Source organism: Capra hircus, chromosome 25 (genome assembly GCF_001704415.2).
Source record: "Capra hircus breed San Clemente chromosome 25, ASM170441v1, whole genome shotgun sequence".
Lineage (NCBI taxonomy): Eukaryota > Metazoa > Chordata > Mammalia > Artiodactyla > Bovidae > Capra > Capra hircus.
In genome coordinates this window covers 584,262-603,501 of record NC_030832.1, presented here as the reverse complement: position 1 = coordinate 603,501, position 19,240 = coordinate 584,262, and the positions used below count along the sequence as shown (strand labels likewise).

General features: G+C 63.8%; 2 protein-coding genes across 3 annotated transcripts; one reads left to right on the top strand and one right to left on the bottom strand.

Moving 5' to 3' along the window:
* On the top strand, positions 4,895-11,509 carry LOC102175638 (mesothelin-like protein). The gene is made up of 15 exons (XM_018039843.1): positions 4,895-4,952; positions 5,182-5,302; positions 6,349-6,469; positions 7,000-7,085; positions 7,205-7,331; positions 7,404-7,594; positions 7,864-7,954; positions 8,167-8,308; positions 8,658-8,845; positions 8,921-9,076; positions 9,153-9,280; positions 10,079-10,209; positions 10,293-10,387; positions 10,586-10,841; positions 11,163-11,509. The coding sequence occupies exons 1-15, from the start codon at positions 4,895-4,897 to the stop codon at positions 11,507-11,509; spliced, it is 2,238 nt and encodes a 745-aa protein (XP_017895332.1).
* Positions 11,956-16,389, bottom strand: MSLN (mesothelin). Of its 2 annotated transcripts, none has more exons than XM_018040442.1 (10): positions 15,326-16,389; positions 14,792-14,835; positions 14,584-14,683; positions 13,803-13,981; positions 13,557-13,712; positions 13,239-13,381; positions 13,033-13,160; positions 12,623-12,717; positions 12,229-12,415; positions 11,956-12,153 (listed from the first exon to the last, which is right to left on the bottom strand). In XM_018040442.1, exons 1-10 carry the CDS (start codon positions 15,408-15,410, stop codon positions 12,059-12,061), a joined length of 1,212 nt encoding a protein of 403 aa, XP_017895931.1. In that variant the 5' UTR covers positions 15,411-16,389; the 3' UTR covers positions 11,956-12,058. The 2 variants fall into 2 exon arrangements, with proteins under 2 accessions (XP_017895931.1, XP_017895932.1); XM_018040443.1 differs by having other exon boundaries at positions 11,958-12,153; positions 13,557-13,700.

The window sequence follows — 19,240 nt, the reverse complement described above, 5'->3', positions numbered from 1 at the left end:
GGCCTGGTCCCCCACCCCCACCCCTGCGTGGGGCAGACCTTTGCCCTAGGTCCCCAGCAGGAGCCTGGATGGACCCTGTGGTCCTGGCTGCTGACCTGCCCACCCCCCACGTGCAGAGAACAGCCTGCAGCCCTGCTGTGGAGGCTGAGCACAGAAGCTGGGTCAGCCGCATCCCTGGAGAACCCCCAGGCCCCTAGCAAAAGCATCAGAGCATCTGCCAGGGCTCCCTGCAAAGCTGCTGCCCAGAGAGTGCCAACCTTGGGAATTCCAACATCTCAGAATGCCACAGGGCGGAGGATGGGGGCTTGGGGGGTCGCGTGCATGGGCCTCCAGGCAGTTAGCAGTCACACAACCCATCAGTGTGCCCACCCAGGCAAGGCCCCTCCTCTCCGCTGGCTAAGGCAGACAGGCCCTGTTGTGGGGCTCCTGGGCTCAACCCATGATCACAGCGAGAGCTCAGCCAGGGTGGAGCCAGAGGCAGCTGCCTGCCCAAAGGGTCTCTGAGACCCCGCCCCTGCTCCCTGTGCCTCCATCCCCTCATCCCTAACAGCACTGGGGGGGGTCCACAGGGCAACAGCCCGCACAGACAGATGCTTACCGCGGCGGGCCAGCACCAGCCTCTGTCAGCTTGGAGTGGGGCGGTGTAGCCTCCCCGCCCCGCACTCCCAGCCCCTCTGTCCTCACCAGAACGGCCCCTCCACCTCCCTCCCACTGCCTTCCTCCTCTGCCCTCCTCTCCCCGCCACCTGCCGCCCCCACCCTAACCCACCAACTTACCTGTTTCCTCCCCTCCTCGGCCCCCTGAGGAGCCTCAGGGGCCATGTCAGCCTGGCTCCCCTGAGCCCCTCACCCCCAGTGCAGGCTCCACCCGCAGCCCCTGCTGGTAAGTGTCTGCATGGAGGGTGAAGGGTGGTCCCTGAAGGACTCGCCATGAGACCACCTAGTGCAGGCTTCCGGGCCCTCCCCAGGCCCCTTCGCGGCCGCGCCCGTGACGCCTCCTGGGCACAGCTCAGCCATCATGCCTGCTGCCACCACAGGGGTCACTGCTGCCCTTGGCCCCTCACAACCTGTGCTGGGCCTGCAGTGGACTTTGGAAGTCCCTCGGACACACCTTGTTGCCTCCCAGCTGCTGGCACCTGCCAGAGGGTCTGGGCCCACAGGGGCTGCGGCTGCGGCAGGACCATCCTGACAGCTTCCCTTGCTGGTGGCCTCCCTGCCCAGCTCAGGCCAGGCCACCCCAGAGCACCCTAAGGAGTGGCCAGGTCTCTGTCCTTGTGCCCCAGCGACTGGGCACCATGGGGCAGGCGGGGCTCCCGTTATGTCTCCCTGGAGCACAGGTCCTGAACTCACGAGGGCGTTTCCCGTGCCAGGACAGAGAATCGTTTTTCTCCAGCGGGCCAGCGGCACCGCTGTCTGCCACCCTCGGGTCCCAGGAAGCTGCTGGTGAGGCCAGAGGGCCAAAGGCTACCCCACCTGCTCCCTTCTGGAGCCAGGAGTCCGCCCCCACCCCAACCCTCACCACCTCACCACAGGGACGGGGGCACACAGCCACCGCCGCCACGTGTCAGGCTCCAGGACCTGTTTAGTGCCGAGGTGCCTGGGAGGTCAGCCAGCCTGGGGCCTGGGGCCAAGCTTGACTGCTGGGCGGCAGGGTGGGACCTATTGGTGGGGAGGGCAGTGAAGCAAGGTAGGGGGGTGGTAGGGCCCACGGATACCAGCTGCCCTGGGGATGCCCCATAGCCTAGCTTCTCCCCCTCGAGAGCCCCCCCATCCCCTCTGAGAGCCCCCAGGGCCAGATCTCGCCCTGCTCCCTATGGGTAGCCTGCCCCCTCACCACTAGTGCCTGGGCTAAGGCCTCAGAGCCCAGACACGGGGTCCACCCGCCCATCTGCCCCCCACAGCCTACTGTGGGCAGCCCACAGTGGTCACGCTCCAGGGGGCACAATGCTGGCAGCTCAGGAGCCCAATCCGGCCGTACAGCCCAATCCCGCTCCCGCTCACCTGATTGGCCAGGGGGGCCTCAGTCTCCCCATCTGTAAAGTGGGCTGGCGGGAGCAGATCCCCTGAGCAGCACGTGGCAAAGCTGGGGACAGAGGGCCTTTCTACAGCTCAGCATTTGCTGTGTTGCTGTGGTCATCTGTCCACCCGGGGCCTGGGGTGCCCTGGAGGCTGAGCCCAAGTAGGGTAGCGAGCGTCTTCCTCCTGTACTCCCTGCCCTGTAGGGAGTGTCCTCCACCCGGCCTGGGCTCTTGGGTGGGTGGAGCCCCATCACCAAGTGACGACTGAGCGCTTGAGAACTGACTGGCCAGCCTCGGGGCGTCAGTGCTGGGGCCCAGAGTGAGACTGCCCACCTCCCATGGGGTCCACCCCCTGAACCCCACCACCTACAGACTCTAGGTGTCACTGTTGGGCCAGCTGGACAGGGACTCACTGGACAGCTTTCAGGAGGGAGGGACTGTCTCCACCGGCTCTGGGTGCCCTCCAGCTGTCGATGCTGTGGCTGACTTTCTAGGGGCCGGGGAGTGGCCCTCAGCTGGTCCCTCCAACCATCAGTCCCCCAGGGTCAGCGCCTCAGCTTGTATGTGGCTGGCTTGATGGGCACCTGCCCCTGGGTGAGCTGGCCCTGCCAGGCGGAGGCAGATGTGAAAGCTGAAGGCTGGGCACGAGGCACGTGTGACTGGCATGGTCCTCCCATCAAGGCCGCCTGCACACTCTCCTTGCCCCACAGCACACACACGTGTGCACACGCGTGGGAAGCTCTGCTCCAGTACCCACAGAACAGAAACACACCACACATGTCACTCAACCCAGGTGCCACAGTGGGGCCACGTGTGCCTGAGATCCCTGCTGGGGACACACACGCACCTCCTGCACATGTATGCATGTAGATGTGTGTGCTCCTGGGGATACATAGACATGCATGTGTGCTCACACATGGATGCCAGCACACACGTCAAGTGCAGGTACGCACATGTACAGATGCACACGCGACCCTCAGGGCAAGATCATGGTTGAGCCAGGCCCCCCCTGAGTGGGGAGGGATGTGTGCTGGACCTCCGCCAACCGTGAGCTAGGCCTCCTTCTCCCATGGGGCTGGGGAGCAGGTGCCTGCTGTACCTGGGGCCCCCAGGGGCTGACAAGGCAGCGTCACCTGGTATAGCCCCACCCCCTCCTCTACACATCTGCCTGGAGGGCGTCGCTGCCAGAGTGGGTGGCCGGCAGGGCAGGGTGCTGAGCGGGTCATGGAGGTGAGCAGAGACACTGGCGCTCCCACCTTGCACCACCCCCGCGCTCTGAGGCTCAGTTGCAGGGGCTGACTCCGAGTGGGCTGGGACTCCGTGTCTGGAGTCCACAGCATCCCTGCATCCAACGCCTGCCATCTGGACCCCGAGCAGCCTCCCTCCAGGACAGACGGCATTCTTAGTGCTCAGGTGAGGGGCAGGGAGGGGTGAGAGCCACCACCCAACGGACACACAGGGGCCCAGCTGTGAGTCGGGCCTCCTTGCAGCCCCAGGCAGGTAGCTGAGCCCCTCTGAGCCTCCATCTTGCCCCCATGTGGGGTGATTACCTCCCCATCTTGTTCGTGCAGAGCCCAGAGGCCCGCAGGTACCCCAAGCCAGCAGCCCGCGCATGGCCATGGCCCGGGGACGGGCAATGAGGACCAGGCTCCCTGCTGTTGCCCCCACCACAGGCCTGTTTTGGCCTCCACCATGGCCAGGGCGCCCAGCAGGCTGCAGCATGGATTGTGCCCATGGCCAGGTCACACTGGGCGTACGACATCTGGGAAGGGAAAGGGGCTCCCTGGGCGCCAGGTGTGGGGTGAAGCTGGGTGGCACCAGGGGAGGTCGGGGCCACCAGGCCTCTCCCAGCTGCTGCAGGCACTCGCTGGATCCTGGAGGTCCACCACCCACCCCGCCCCTCAAAGCTGTTGAGAAATTTGTTCATGGGAGACACGGCAGCCGAGCCCACGGGTCCCCTGAGCCTGACCTGCAATAAGAAAGGCCCTAGAATCTGGCCTGGCTCCCCCACAGCCCCACTGCTCCCTTTTGTTCCAGAGATTCACTGTTTGTGGGTTGTGCCTGAGACACAGCTGCAGCCCAAGATTCAAGGTCCCCGGCCCCGTGTGACCCTGGGTGGTGACCTCCCCTCTGCAACCCCTTCCCCCGGCCTCACCACCTTCCATCTCCTGTCCAGCTTGACCTGGACCCACTGCCTGTGACCCCGCTGCCTTCCTGCCAGAACAACCAGTGGGCACCACACAGCCATGGGCCCCAGAGCAGGTGAGACGACTCTCCCTCCCTTTCTTGGGGGGCAACGCCCATGGCTGGCTCCCGGGGGTGGCAGAACCACACTCCCCTCTCCTGAGCCTCTACCTGGGGTCCTGCCCTGGGCCCACCACTGGGGGTCAGGGGAGCAAAGGGGGCGGCACAGATAGGGCACTGGGCCGTGGGGCCAAGGCAGGGACAAGGGGGCCACAGCCGGGAAAGACTGACGAATTGAGGAGCAGGAGGAGGTGGGCGCTGACCCCTGTCCCCTGCTTCGGGGTCTCGGGGCTCAGAGTATGAGGGCAGAACTGTAGGGGTGGAGGGAGAAGGTGCGCTCGTGTGGACACCGCTGGGCCCGTGTGCAGGCCATCACATGGGTGCGCGTGTGCTTCCTGACAGTCACATGCCACCAGCCACACATGCATACACGCTGTCACACACACGTGTACACATCGTCTCATACATACCACCACACACGTGTATGCACACCACCACACATGTATGTGCACACCGCCACACACGAGCATAAACACTGTCACAACTGTGTACACATCATCACACACGCACATACACACCATCACACGTGTGTACACTGCCTCACCAGCAGACACACAGATATACTGTGTGGGCATGAAGGCCACCACAGACATGTACACCCCACCACACGTGTGGCTACACCACCACACAGGTACGAGGTGCACACGCGTACAGCACCAGATAGTAGACACACTGCCACACATGCCTGCCTGGTCAGAGGTGGCCAGCAGGCTCGGGGCCAGGCCGGCGCATAGGTGCCCAGCTCCCCAGGTGGCGCTCCCCAGCGTCAGGGGCAGTCACAAGCCCACCCGGGATGCAGGGCCCCAGCGGACCCACACGAGACGCTCCCACACATGTGTGCGTGGCCTGTTCTGTTCCAGATGCCCTGGTGAGCATGGGCCTCGCCCTCCTGGTGTCACTCACTGCCCACTGCTCTCACCCCCAGGCCGAGGGCGCCTCCCAGGGAGGCCTGGATGCCAGCAGGGCCGACCTGTGGGCCAGGTGAGTGCAGGCTCCACAATCAGGTTTCCTGCAGCAGACTCCCTGGGTGGGAGTGAGAAGGAGGGACCACCTCCAGGGTCTGCTCACGACGTGTGGGCATAGCCGAGCAGGGCTCTGACACAGAGGCCTGGCCCCGGTGGCCCAGGTCACTCGCTGGAGATGGCTCTGGGCCTCTGGGGTCCTGCAGCGGAGTCGCACCCACACGGCTGGGACAGGCCCCCCTCCTCGGCCTGGAGACAGTCACTTCCTGTCCTGAGGCCTCTCAGTTTCCTTCTCTCCACCCTGAACCTGATTGCCCTCTCAGGCCCCAAACTGAGACCCATGTAGGGGGTCTCTTGGTGGGGGCTGGAAGTCACTGGTCTGCCCCCATCAATGGACCAATCAACTGAACCACCAGGCAGGGCTGCAGGCTCAGCTGGACCAGTAGAGCCCTGGCTGTGGTCTTGTGAGACCTGACCCTCGCTGGTGCGTGGGTCTTCTTAGAGTCACACCACGAGGACGGCCTGGCTGTGGGCACCCACCAGTTGCCCTCTAAACCCTCAGCCATCTTGGGGCCTCGGAGCCCTAAGCCCCAGAACTGGCTCCTGGTACTGGGCCTCAGACCCAGAGTCAGGACAGGGGTCACTTTTCTTTTAATGTTTATTATTTTTTTAAATTTATTTGGCTGTGCTGGGTTTTATTTGCAACATGCAGACTATTCAGTCTTCACTGCGCACACAGGATCTTTCGTTGTGGCATACAAGCCCTTAGTTGCAGCATACGGAACCTGGCTCCACCAGGAACTGAACCCAGGCCCCCTGTGCTGGGAGTGTGGCGTCTTAGCCACCGGACCATCAGAGAAGTCTCTGGACAGGGGCTCCTTGTAAGCCCTGCTCATAGCTTGGAGCCTTGGCACCACAAGGGTGCCCTCGGGGGGGTGGGGGGCGTCCACACCTCTTGCGTCTCTCACCCTCACCCCAAGCTGGGAGTCTGACCTCCATCCCGAAGGCTGCAGCCTAGGGCCCCGACTCCCTCTGCCCCTCACCGTCAGCCCCCTTTCTGCCCAGTGCCAGCGCCTCCCTCCTGCAAGGTTTCTGGTGCCAGCCAGCCGGCCAGCTATCCCGCGACCAACTTGCAGCTCTCATCAGGAGGATGGCAACGCAACACGTCCTCCTCAGAGCCTGGCAGGTCAGCGGCGGCCACTGCCAAGACTGCTTGGGGGTCAAGGGCAGGGGTGGACTCCCTGGAGAAGGGCCCCAGGGACAGGCAGGAAGGGAGGCGCCCCCTAGCAGGGGGCCCGGGCAGCACAAGGCCAGGATCATGGCGTCAGGATGCAGGGTAGTTCTAGAGCGCGAGGGCCACTGTATCGACAGTCTTATTATAAAATTAATATAAAATCAGTAATGCATTTGACATGACCTGAGGGGAACGGGACAAGATGTCCAGGCGGGGTGGATTGGGTAAGTGAGCCACCATGGTAGGGCCCGACACTGGATGGGACGGGGTCTGGGCTGGTGTTCCCTGTCCTGTTCTCACCTGGAGGTGGATGCAGGAAAAGGCAGACAGAGTGACAGAGAGCTGCCAGGCAGGAAGAGGGGTCAGTGGACACAGGACAGGGCTGAGAGTTGGGCGGGGGCTCCAGGGAGGTCCCAGTCAGAGCGGAGGGCCCAGGAGAGCCCATGCCACGCAGCGAGTGACACGCCGCCCGCCCTGCCCAGCTCAGCTGCCTGGCCAACCTGGCCGCCCAACAAGGCCTCCAGGGCGACTTCGAGCTCCACCCCCCTGACCTGCTGCTCTTCTATAAGTGAGTGCCCTTCCCCACCCAGCACCCAGCCATGTGGGCTGAGCAGGCTCCCAGGGGCACCTCTGTCACTCAGAGGCACCCCCGTCGGCTCTCCCCATGGCCCCCCAACCTTTCTGCAGCCTGACACAGGTGAAGGAAGCGGACTGCCGGGCCTTCATCCGCCGTGCCGCCCAGGGAGACACAGAGCTGCTGGCCAATCTGCCCGACCAGAGGGCCGCCCTGCGGCACAGGGCCCTGGCCTGCCTGGTAGGCGCTGTGGGCCGGCCGGCCGGGTGATGGGCTGTGGGACCAGGCTTGTGCTGACCTGCTATCCTGCAGGGAGGGCCCCGGCCAAGCCTCAGCGCCTCCGACCTGCTGCTCCTCGGGGTCCTGGTGTGTGACATGGACGCCTCCAGCATCGTGGCTGCAGACCCCCATGTGCTGCAGAATCTGCAGCACTGTCCCCGGCTCACAGCTGCCCAGCAGGCTGCCCTCAACAGGCTTCTGGCCAGCGGCAGGACTGTCCTCGGGTAGGTGGGGGCCCCTCCCTTCTGCCTAGGCCTCCCCTCCTGCAGATGAGAGAAGAGGCAGCCTGAGGGTTGATGTTCACAGCCCCACTGACCTCCAAGTCCAACCCAGCTCACGCCCCACAATTACCCTGCAGTCCATGGGGTACCTAGAGGCCTGGGGTGGAAGCGTCCACTGGGCAGGCCCTGGGAACAGCACTTGGGGAGGGCAAGTGGCCTGAGGGGTCCCAGCGCTGCTCAGGACCCGACTCGGAGCCCCCTTTGCACACCAGGCCCCCCGGCTCCTGGAACCTAGAGGGGCTGCGGGCTCTGGGACACCTGGCCTCATACATCAGCCCCGGGCTGTGGATGCAGCTGCAGGAGGTAGGGCAATGCCCCAGGCGGGGTGATTCAGGGGAAAGGGGATCCAGCCAACGTTCCACCAGCCTGTCTAGACCTGAGGGCTGGCCTGCAGCCACTCTGATACCCAAGTGGTGTCCCCAGTCCTTCCCCATCATGGAGTTTCTGTCTGAGGGGAAGGAGAAGGGAACAAGTGGCCCTCCCCAGGGTGTGGACTCTCCAGGCCCGCCCGCCAGGCCGTGGGCCTGGACTTCTTCCGCAGCATAGTGGCCGCGTGCCGGGCAGGGCAGCTCAAGCAGCGTGATGCCAGGCGCTTTGTTACCAGCTTCCTCGAGGCCAAGTCCAAGGCAGTGTCCTCACCATCCAAGCGGGATACAGGTCAGTGTGGCCACCATGGCCTAAGGATGCTGCGTCCCCCTCTGCTCCGGTTTCTCATTCTGCAGTGGGGGCCCCAGTGGCATGGCACCCTCTCCCTGGACCTCCTGAGCTTGACCAGGGCCTCCGTCCTGGCGGGGGGCAGTGGTCAGAGTCTGGTGGGGCTGGTTTGGGCATTGAGATCAAGGTCAGGGTTGACTCAGCCTGGTCTTAGCCAAGTTTTTGGCTAGGAGTCAAGCTTGGAAAGAGTCAAGTTTAGGAGTGAAGTGGGGCCCAAAGTCAGCAGTGGTGGTCAGCTCAGGCAGAGGCTGACCAGCTGGGTCCTAAACACCCACACCCCACCGTACCACAGGGAGACCCTGCGTCCGTGGCAACATCACTGCGGCCACCCTGCACGACGACCTCTTCCTGATGCGCTATGACTGCGGGCAGCTCGAGTCCTGCCTGGGCAGCCGTGTGCTCAGGGCCAACCTGGACCCCCTGCTGCAGCACCCGCTGCCCGCTGAGTGCCAGCAAGTCGTCAAAGCTAAGCTAGCTAGGGTGTGTCAGGGCCTGGTGGTGGGAGGGGGTGGGGGTTGTGGTGTGGCCTGACCACCACCTGCCGCCCGCCTGCAGGTCTACCCAGGCGGAGTCCCTGAGGAGCAGCTGCGGCTCATCCCCTCCCTGGTCTACCTCTACTCCCTCTCGGAGATCGGCCAGTGGCACGTCACGTCCAAGGACACGGTCGTGACCCTGCTGGCCCCAGACGGGGCCCTGGAGAACCAGACCGAGGTGAGGGAGGGTAGGGGTGTGGTGGGCGGGAGACGCTCGCTGACCCTGGCCTTGCTGACCCCAACCTTGCCTGCAGGCCATCCTGCAGAAGTTCCTGGACCACAATGGCACCGTCACGGGTGCGCTGCTCGTGGCCATTGGGGGCTCTCGTCTCTGCTGGATGAGCCCCCGGCAGATCCAGGCCATCCGGCCCTCAGAGTTCCGGTGAGCCCCTCCTCAGAGTTCCAGTGAGCCCCCGTCAGAGTTCCCGCCCCTGCCCCCACCTCAGAGGCAGCTGCACTCCTCAGCCAAGGCAGGCCCAAGTGGGGGCCCAGGCCAGGCCTTCCGAGGTCACCAGTTTCCCATGGCCGCAGTGACAAAGGTTTACAAGCAGAGTGACTGAAAGCAACAGAATCGTGTCCTCTCATAGTCTGGAGACTGGAAATCTGAGATCCAGTCGTCAGAAGGGCCGTGCTCCCTCTGAGACCTGAAGGGGAGGCTCCTTCCTCCTCTCCCAGCTTCGGGGGCCCTATCACCCATCTCTGCCTCCCTGTGCATACATTCCCTTCTTCTTCGGACACCAGTCATTAATTTAGGGCCCACCCTAAGTCTGTGTGCCGACTCACTGGAAAAAATCCTGATCCTGGGAAAGGTTGAGGGCAGAAGAGGACGACAGAGGATGAGATGGTTAGATGGCATCACCGACTTGCTAGACATGAGTCTGAGCAATCTCTGGGAGATGGTGAAGGACTGGGGAGCCTGGCGTGCTGCAGTCCATGGGGTCGCCAAGAGCCCAACACGACTCAGAGACTGAAGAACTAAGTCAGGGTATGAACAGGAAAGACCCTATCTCCAAATCAGAGACCAAAACCTCACCGTGAGGTTCTTGGTGCACCTGCGTCCACATTATGGATCCCAGGACCGAGGGCAAGGGAAAAGCCGCGGTTCGGGGTGACAGGGCGGGGCCGGTGTCCCCAGGTGGAGGGCCCCTGGCCTGCCCACGAGCCGCGCCCCCTCCCTCAGGCTGGCCGGGGCCTTGGACATCTCCTCCTGCCCTCAGACCCGCAAGAACGTGCTCTTTGACAAGGCCCGCGAGGCATTCGCCAGCGCCAGCACCACGGACACCTACTACCGCTTCATGCGCCCCTATCTCGGTGAGACCCGGGCGGGCGTGGGGCCCGCCTCCCGGAAGCCCCGCCCCTCGAGGCCCCGCCCCTCATCGCTGCCCCGCCCCTAGGCGGTGCCCCGGTGGAGGAGCTGCGGCACCTGGCCCAGGCTAACGTCTCCATGGACATCGACACCTTCACCAACCTGAACCCCCGAGTGCTGCAGGTGGGTGGGGGCTACCCGTCAGAGGGAGTTGGGGAGCCTTAGGTCACGGTCTGCAGGCCCCAACACCCCAAAGTCTGAGGTGTGCAGTGTGGGCCCCAGGTCACTTCTCCAAGGCGTTTCGCAGGGTCTTACCACCCCCGCCTCGGCCAAGCGCTGACCCAGCCCCTTCCCTCCTCCACCCTTCACTGCCCCCCGCAGAGCCTGAGCGTGGGCAACGTGACGACGCTGCTGGGTCCGAACGTGGGGGACCTGCAGAAGGCTCGGAGCCACCCTATCATCAGCTCCTGGCTCCGCAGCCTCAATCGGTCAGCCCTGAGCGAGCTGGGCCTGGACACGGACCCCACCGGCCCCACCAGTTCTGCCCACTCGACCACTGGGACGCCCAGCACCACCCTCTGGACGCGCCATCAAGCCCCTACCTCAGAAGGGCCTGGGAGCGCCGCCCCCAGCTCGGGTACCCTGCACCCACCCTCCCCCTGGAGTGGGCCATTCCCCCTCTGCTTTGTGTGCCCGCCCCCACAACCCGACACCCGCTACTGGTTTCTCTTGTGCCCGGTCTCATTCCCTCCTGGCGATGCTTCCCATCTGCCTCCTTGGGTGACACATGGGTGACACTGACTTAGCCCTGCATTGCCTGCTGAGTTAGTGAAGACAGTCACCTCCCCAAACCTGCTGAGCAGCAGGAAGTGGAGGATGGGGAAGCTCTGAGGTCCCCATTGGGGCCCAGAAGAGTGGCCCTACCTGGGGGGTCCTCACTGCTCTTCCCCACCCTCAGGGACAGTGGGAGGCATGGGCCCTGAGCCTGGGACGCAGGGCAGCCTGGGAGCTCCCAGCTGGACTGAAGGTGCTCCCTCCGTGTCCTACCTGCAGGCAGCCCACCAGCCCACCTGGGGTACCTGCCACTGGCTATGGCCCTGCCCACAGGCCTCCTGTGGCTGCTGTATGGGGGCACCCCAAGGCCCAGCTGGCACCACCCACAAGGCATGGTGGAGGACCGCACTGCCCCAGCTCCACATGCAGGAGAACAGGGGTTGGCACGTGAAGCTGGACACCTGCCTAGACCAAGATGCAGGCCCTGGGGGACCTGGCCACATCCCCCGTCCTAGGGTCCTGCAGGGCTAGTCCCTGCCTACGCCCAGCTCTCAGGACCTGGAGCCAGAGCCAGGGCCTGGGCCCGGGGTCACTGCCCCAGCCAGTGAGGGAGATGCTGCCACGTGCTCAGGCTTCTTCCATGGACTGACTTGGCCAACTGACTTGAATAAAGGACAAGGTGATCTTCCTGCCTGTGTCCCTTTGATCTGGGCCTGAGGAGGGACAGAGCCCCTCTCAGCTGGGATCAGGACTCCAACTGGCCATCTCCCGGGGCAGTTGTGTCACCAGAAGCCACCTGGAGCATTGGCCTGGACTCCCTGCGTGGAAACGGCGCCAGGAAGGCCCTGAGGGCCTCCTGCCTGGAGCCCCTCCCCCTTCCAAGTGCGCGTGGGAGGGGCTGCAACCCAGGCGGCCCCGTGCAGGGGGCACAGTCGTCAGGGCTCCTCTTCAGTCCTCAGAACACCACGGGGCACCTCTACAAGAGGAGGATGGGGTTCTTTTATTGAGCTTCAGAGCCCTGGGGGTCCAAGCCCGGCGGGGTCTCCACGCAGCGCCGGTCGCCAGGGCACAGTATCCGGCTCAGCTCAGGACTGATACCAGAAGCAGACTTGCGGTCACAGTGAGCACAGGTCCAGGCCCTCGTCCGAGGCAGTGGGGGCTTCCGGAGGAGGCCTCTGCACAGAGAAGAGGCGCCTCAGCCCCTGCCCCTCACTCTGCCCCACACCGCCCAGCCGGCCACCCCAGCCCACCTCGGCTGTGGAGGTCCAAGACCAGGTAGCCGTTGGGGACGCCGCCGACGAGCCCCAGCCCCAGCCTGTCCAGGTCCTCCTGCGACTGCCGGGAGATCCAGTCCCGCAGGGGCACGTTCCCTGCCTCAGCCTTCAGGCCCACCAGGTTTGGGCCCAGAAGTTTCTGCACCTCGGCCACGGTTAGCGACTGCCAGAGCCCGCAGGCGGCGGTCAGAGTCATCCTGCCTTTTCCCAGAGACTTCGGGCTTCTCCACCCAAACCGCCCCGACACCCCACCCACGGACCCGCCTTAGCCTCTGTAGACCCTGGAAAGGGCTTTGATGGCCGTCCCTCCCAAGACCCCGCCCCTAGAGGCCCCGCCCACGGGAGGCCGCGCCTTTCCCCGCCGCCGTACCAGCACTGCCTCTGTTGGCAGTTTCTTGAATGCAGCCGCGTCTATACTGATGTTCTGCCAAGTAAAAGCCCGCAGGTCTTCCGTGGAGGCCCCACCTGCCCTCGGGGAGAGGAGCCCCGAGGTGTGAGACCGTGCAGCAGCCCCCAGTCCCACCCTCTGACCACAGGCTACCAGAAGTCCCTTCTTTTACCAAGAGTCCCTTTTCCTAAGGAATTCCTGGGCCCCTGATTGGCCTGCTGACCACCTGACCCTCTGGGTTGGAGGAGAGGTTGGAGGTGCCCAGAACTCACAGGGTCTCAGCCAACACACACTTGGAGGGACAGACTCTGAACATTGGTCATGCTGCCAGTGGACTGCCCGAAGATGGGGGAACCTCAGGCATCATTCCCCCCGTATCTTCCTGGGCTCACCGAGGAAGGGCTCGATCCTTGTGAAGTATTCAGACCCACTGACGTTCTGGAAGGCCGTGTGGGCCTTGTGGTAGAGGACAGCCATCTGCAGTGAGCTGCACGCGCCCAGGTCCTGGGGTGTGGTCATCCTGAGGAGGCAGCGTGCGGCCGGGCAGTGAGCTCAGAGCACAGCACTCCCACCACCCCTGACAGACCCCAGGACTCACCAAAGCACGCTGAGCTGCACGGAGCCCAGCTGCTCGGGGCGGAGCACGCACAGGTAGGCAGGGCGGAAGGTGGCCAGGGTGTCCAGGGCAGCCTTGTCCAGCTCACCTCCTCCCCCTACATAGCGGGCAATCAGGGCAGCCACCTGTGGGAGGAGGCCACTCAGTGGCTTGGGGCAGGGAGAGGTGTATGCCCCGGGCCTGGACCACCTCACGCCTTGTGCCACCCCCAGGCAGTGCCATCTCACACTGCGTCCCCCCGACCGGGCCTGCACAGCCTCACACCCTATGTCTGCCCCTCCCCGCCCCCACAGCTCTCACCTGAACATCCACCCCGCGCCCCTGGCTGACTTTGAGCAGAGATTTCACGGTGTCCAGGGAAGTCACATTCCACTTGTGGATGTCCTCAGGGGTGACGTGAAGGAAGAAGTAACTCAGGCGCTCGATCAGGGACTGGGGGTACCCCTGTGGGTAGAACTTCCGGGGGAAGGGACCGTGAGGGCCGCCGCCATGACTGGGGCAGCGGGGACGGCCGCGCTGTGGCAGGCGGGCTAAGCCCTGAACTACCTCATCCAGTTTGCGCTTGAAAATGTGCAGCTGCTGGTAGGTGAAGGGAATCCGGTTCACTTGTCTCATCTGTGTGGCCAGCAGGGCCCCATCCATACAGGCCTCCAGCTCCCACTCCTCATAGAAGAAGAGGTTCTCATCCACCACTTGGGCCTCCCGCCCCGGAGGGCAGGCCTTCTCTGCAGGGACAGCCAGGGGGTGGGGGGTGCTGGGCTTCTCCCGTCAGCTTCCTCCTCCTCCTCCTCCCGCAGGGTGTCCCTTCACTGAGACCCTGAGCAACACAAGGCTCTCTGGGCCTCGGTTTGAAAAGTGAAAGTCGCTTAGATGTGTGCGACTCTTTGCAACCCCGTGGACTATACAGTCCATGGAATTCTCCAGGCCAGAACACTGGAGTGGGAAGCCTTCCCTTCTCTAGGGAATCTTCCCAACCCAGGGATGGAACCCAAGTCTTCCACATCACGGGCGGATTCTTTACCAGCTGAGCTACCAGGGAAGCCCGAGAATCCTGGAGTGGGTAGCCTATCCCTTCTCCCGTGGATCTTCCCGACCCAGGAATCAAACCAGGGTCTCCTGTGTTGCAGGTGGAACTGAGCTACCAGGGAAGCCCGGGTCTCCATTTACTCATCAGCAAAATGGCGCGATTCTATTCACTCTCCCGCGTTAGCATGACTGAAGGAGCTCAGTGGCTGGGAAGGGCCGCAGGTACAGGTTGAGGAGACCTCACGGTGCGAGCCCCCAGCCCCCGCCTCCTGACACTGATGGGGCTGGGCTGCATGCTCACTCTCTGCGCCCCGCCGGGCCCTCGGGAGGAGGACGGTCAGCTCAGGCTGCTGCCAGGACAGGTCCCGGGATGTGCGCTGCAACCTTGAGGTCAGGAGAGCCTGAGAACAGAGCAGGGCTGGGACTGAGCGGGGAGTGTCCTGGGGTCCGAGGAACCCTGCCCAACCTGGGCCAGAAAACCTTCCCCTGACTCCCCAGAGGGTCCTTACCAGTCGCACGTCTGCAGCCTGGGCCCTGGAAGGTAGAACCCAACCTGCAGGGGAAGGGACACCAAGCTTGAGGGGTGGCCAGGGGCTCCACCCTGGGAGGAAGGGAGCCACGGTGGTCCCTCCCGGCCAGCCCCTGGTGTCACGGCCCACGACACCCCACGAAGGAGCACAGGCCTCCCCATCCTCCTCCTGGGGCCCCTCTGCTCAGGGCAGGCAGACACCTGTGCTATGGGTGCCCTCAGTTTGGCCTGTGCCCCCAACACTACCCTGCTTCGGCCTCCAGCCCTGCAGGGCAGAGGGGTCCAGCAGGGCTGCCAGACACAGTCCCCTCTGGGGCTAGAGATGAGGCTAGCCGCCTGCCTGGGACTCGCACCTGCTGACGTTCAGGACAAAGGGTCTCCAGATCCAGGGCACCAGTCAGGGTGGAGGGCCCCGCCCCGAAGAGCCGGCAGAGCCTCTCCTGGGGCCCCAGCCCCCTGCGGACCCCCGCGGCTCTCCGCACTCCAGCAGCCGCCACCCACCCTCAGTGCTCACCAAGGCAGAGAAGCAGGAGCAGGAGGCTGCCGCGGGCGCGAGTCCTCTGGGATCCCAGGCGGGGCGGAGCGGTCTGCAAGGCCATGGTCTGCGGCGCTCTGGTGTCCGCACCACTGTGTCACCCCACCGCGGCACCGCCCCAGGCCAGTGCTGAAGGGGCACCGGGGCTGGAGGGCCCAGACCTGCACAAGCCTCCAGGGCGTCTGTGCGGCGGCCCCCAGCACCAGCCGGCCCCGGCCCCGCCCATCTGGGAAGCCGGCCCCTCCTGCAGGGTCAGGGTGAGTCAGCCCGGCCCCCAGCCGTGAGGGCCCCAGCTGGCGCAGGTCTCTCGCCCCGCAGGGCAGGGCGGGGGTGGGCAGAAGTCTCCTATGAGGAGGCAGGGCCGCTGCTGGCTCTGGCTGACCTCGGTTTCCCACTTAACACTGGGGAGCTGAGCGGACCCCGACCCTACCCCGCAGCATGGTCATCTCCCCTGGGCTTTGTGCAAACCCAGGTTCTGCTGGGGCACCAGGCTGGCAGGGCCCACTCGGTTCCCTTCTGAGCTCCCCCGCAAAGCAGAGGCCTGGGCAGGGCCAAAGGGAGTTCCCTGGGGCCTAGGGGTCAGGACCCCGGGCTTTCACTGCTGTGGCCCAACTTCAGCCTCTGGTCGGGGAACTGGGGTCACACGTGCCATGTGGTACAGCCGAAACACAGCCGAAGGTGACAGCCCTTCCCGCCAGTCAGCCCCGCGGGTAGGGCCGGCGGGCATTCTGGGGGGCCCTCCTGTGCTCTCTGGAGTGGGGCTGGGGGCTGTGGGCCAGTGTGGGCAGGAGGTGGGTGGGGAGTGGCTCTCTGGAGAATATTGTCCCAGAATAGGTGGGGGTCAGAAGGAGACCAAACCGCTGTCCACACGCATCTCCCAGGGAGGCCTGGAGGGGGGCCACCAGGGCCAGGTGGAATGGAACACCCCCCTCCCCCAAACCTCCTCCCAGGCCTGTGTCGGGCCCACCCCAGCCCAGAAATGGGGGCACGCTCTGTGCTTCAGCACCCCTTTCAGCAGGGCAATGAGCCCAGCCTGTAGGGAGTGTCCTGGGGAGCAGCAGAAGCCCGGGGCCCGCCCCCACCAGGGGGCCCCGCCCCCACCAGGCCCCCAGACCAGAAAATAGGCGGTCGAGTGGGGCCTTGCCCTGGGGGCGGGTGAGGCCATGCAGGAGCTCTGTGTCCCCCTGCTGTCTCCCCTGAGCCCCCAAACCCAGCCTCAGGTAATGAGGGACCCCACACCCCAGGTAGGGGTGCCCCCAGAACCTTTGCCAGCCATTGCGGGCCCTGGAACCTGGAACCTTTGCACCCCATACCACCACGCAGGTTAGGTCGGGGCCACTGAGGCACCTCAGCTGTCAGCTCCCAGAGTGGCCCCAGTGTGATCACGGGGGTCACGGCTGTTTGAGGCCCCCCAGGCCATGCGTACGAGTGCAACAAGGACACAGGCCACTCACTGCGCTGTCTCCCTTCACAAGGCTGCTCCACCACTTCCCTTTCTGGTACCCAGGGTTGTCCCCTCTCGGACCTTGAGTCCTTCAAGACCGGTGTCCACCTGGCTACCTGTCCCTCACGAGCCACCTGCACACTCCCCCAAGTGCCCACTGGATGTGGGCCTGCATAGACACTGCACTCACTGGAGAAGGTGATTCAGGCCCTTGCCCAGGACCTGGGGTGGGCCTGCCTGACAGCACGTGGGGTCTGGGGTCTGAGTAGACCACCAGCTCATCAGAGAGGCGCACGAGGTAGCAGTGGCCGTGGCTGTGTCTGTGTCGGGCTGGCTCCAACACCCAGCCCAAGAGTCCTGAGCTCATGGCCTCCAGCAGGTGCGCAGCTGCAGGGCGCTGGTGGAAGCTCTCTCCCTCCCCACCTGTCTCACCACCCACAGACCCTCCCACCCCAGCCCAAGCTCGGCCCCCAAGGTCTGGCTCTCAGCTGGTGGAAAATGAAGTCAGACCACATTCCCTGCCAGCCCCAGGCCACTCTAGTGAGAGAGGGAAGGGGCATAGAATACACATTTAGAGGCTTGGATACAGGATCATTTCGTCCGCCCCAAGCATGGAGACACCTTGTGGCTTGCCCAGGGTCACACAGCATGTCAGGAGCAGCTGGGGCTAGGATGGAGTTGACCCTGTGGGCATAGCCCTCTGAGATCAGGGGAGGTGGTCCCCGCCGCTCCCCAGGTGCAGTGGCAACAAGGGTGAAGCACCAGCAGGGGCAGGAGAGGGGGGCTGCTCTGTCTCCCCCAGCCTCCCAGCTTGGGCCCAGTACCAGCCTCCACCCAATCCCTGCTCCCAGCAGAGCTGTTTCGCTGGAGGTGCCAACAGAAGTGTCCCGCCATCACCTCCCCCACACGCCCTCCCTCGTGACCCCACCCCACGTAGATGAGGCCGAGCTCAGTCAAGAGCCTGGAGCCTGGGCTGGGTGCTGAAGACCCTGGTCACTTCCCCAGGGTCAGCAGGGAGGGCCCTGCCCATGGTGACTCTGATGTTCTGGGGTCATCAGCCAGTTCTGAGTCTGTTTCCTCAACTAGGATGCAGACTCCTGGTTTGTCAAGGGAAACAAATGTGGGGCTGGCCAGCAGCTGGGAGGGGTAGGACTCAGGCTGCAGGAATGCGTGGGTAGAGACCTGGGGAGGGCGTGGAGGCAGGGGAGCCGCCTCTGCCTTTTCCTCTGTGGGCAGGCGTGGGAGCTCCAGGTTGGCTGACCGTCAGGCACCAGGCATGTGTGGAGAGTCAAGGCCTTGCCTCATCAGGTCTTATTCTCCCACTTCTCAGGTGGCAAAACTGAGGCTCAGTGCCGCAGAGATGCCACAATTGCACAGTAAGGCCAGGGAGTGACCCCCAGCTGGTGCTATGAGAGTCTCGACCCAAGTCAGCAGGTTCTGGGTGATTGCTGCCCAGCCAGGACATGACCCCTGGTAGAGAGCTCCAGGCTGGGGGCGGCATGGCGATGAAGTGGCCAGGGAGGGGGCCTTGGGACCCCACCTACCCATACGCTGGCCGTCTTCCAGAAGGGAGGTGGAAGACACCTTCCTGCTGCTGTGGCCCCAGGGGTGGACAACGTGTGTCTTTGGGCTGGCTGGACACCAGTGTCTGCGTCCTGACTTGGGCACTTGTGGACACTTGTGCAGATCCTGACTTGGCCCCGCAGCCTCCATGTTCACCCCTGGAGCTGGAGTCCCTGGCAGCTCCTTCGATCCCTGCCCTGCACCCTCGATACTTGAGTCAAGTCTGTCTGCAACACACACCTGCAAGTGTTTCTGTTTGTTGATCTGTGTATGTACAGCTACCCCGTCTCTGACCTCTCTCCATGGGCTGGGTTTTCTATTCTGTGCAGTCAAGCCCGATACCAATTCATACAGAATTCAGGACGGCTGCCAGGAACATCAGGGGAGGAAATGGCAACCCACTCCAGTGTTCTTGCCTGGGAAATCCCATGGACACCAGGGACATGAACTAACTCACAGATAGAAATGTCTTAAAAAAAAAAAAAAAGTCATGTTCATAGATAACAACCAAAAAATTCAGGACAAAATATTTAAAAACCAATTCCCAGGACTTCAGCGGGTTAAGACTGGGCGCTTCCACTGCAGGGGGGCTGGGTTCAATCCCCGGTTGGGGAACGAAGATTCTGCATGCTGCATGGCATAGCCAAAAAACAATAAATCTATTTTTTAAATAACAATTCCAAGGGCTCTGGGGAGTGAAGGGAAGGAGGCACATTTTGGATGGGAATCTAGAAGGTGTCAGGAAGTGTAGATTTCCCTTTGTGGGTGTAGCTTTGTGGGGTGGAGTGCTCAGACAACAGCCCAAATTCCCCATCTTTCTGGTCGAAGGAGCCAGAGAGCAGAGAGTAACTGGAGACCTCTGAAAAGGAGACAGCAGAGGAAGGGAC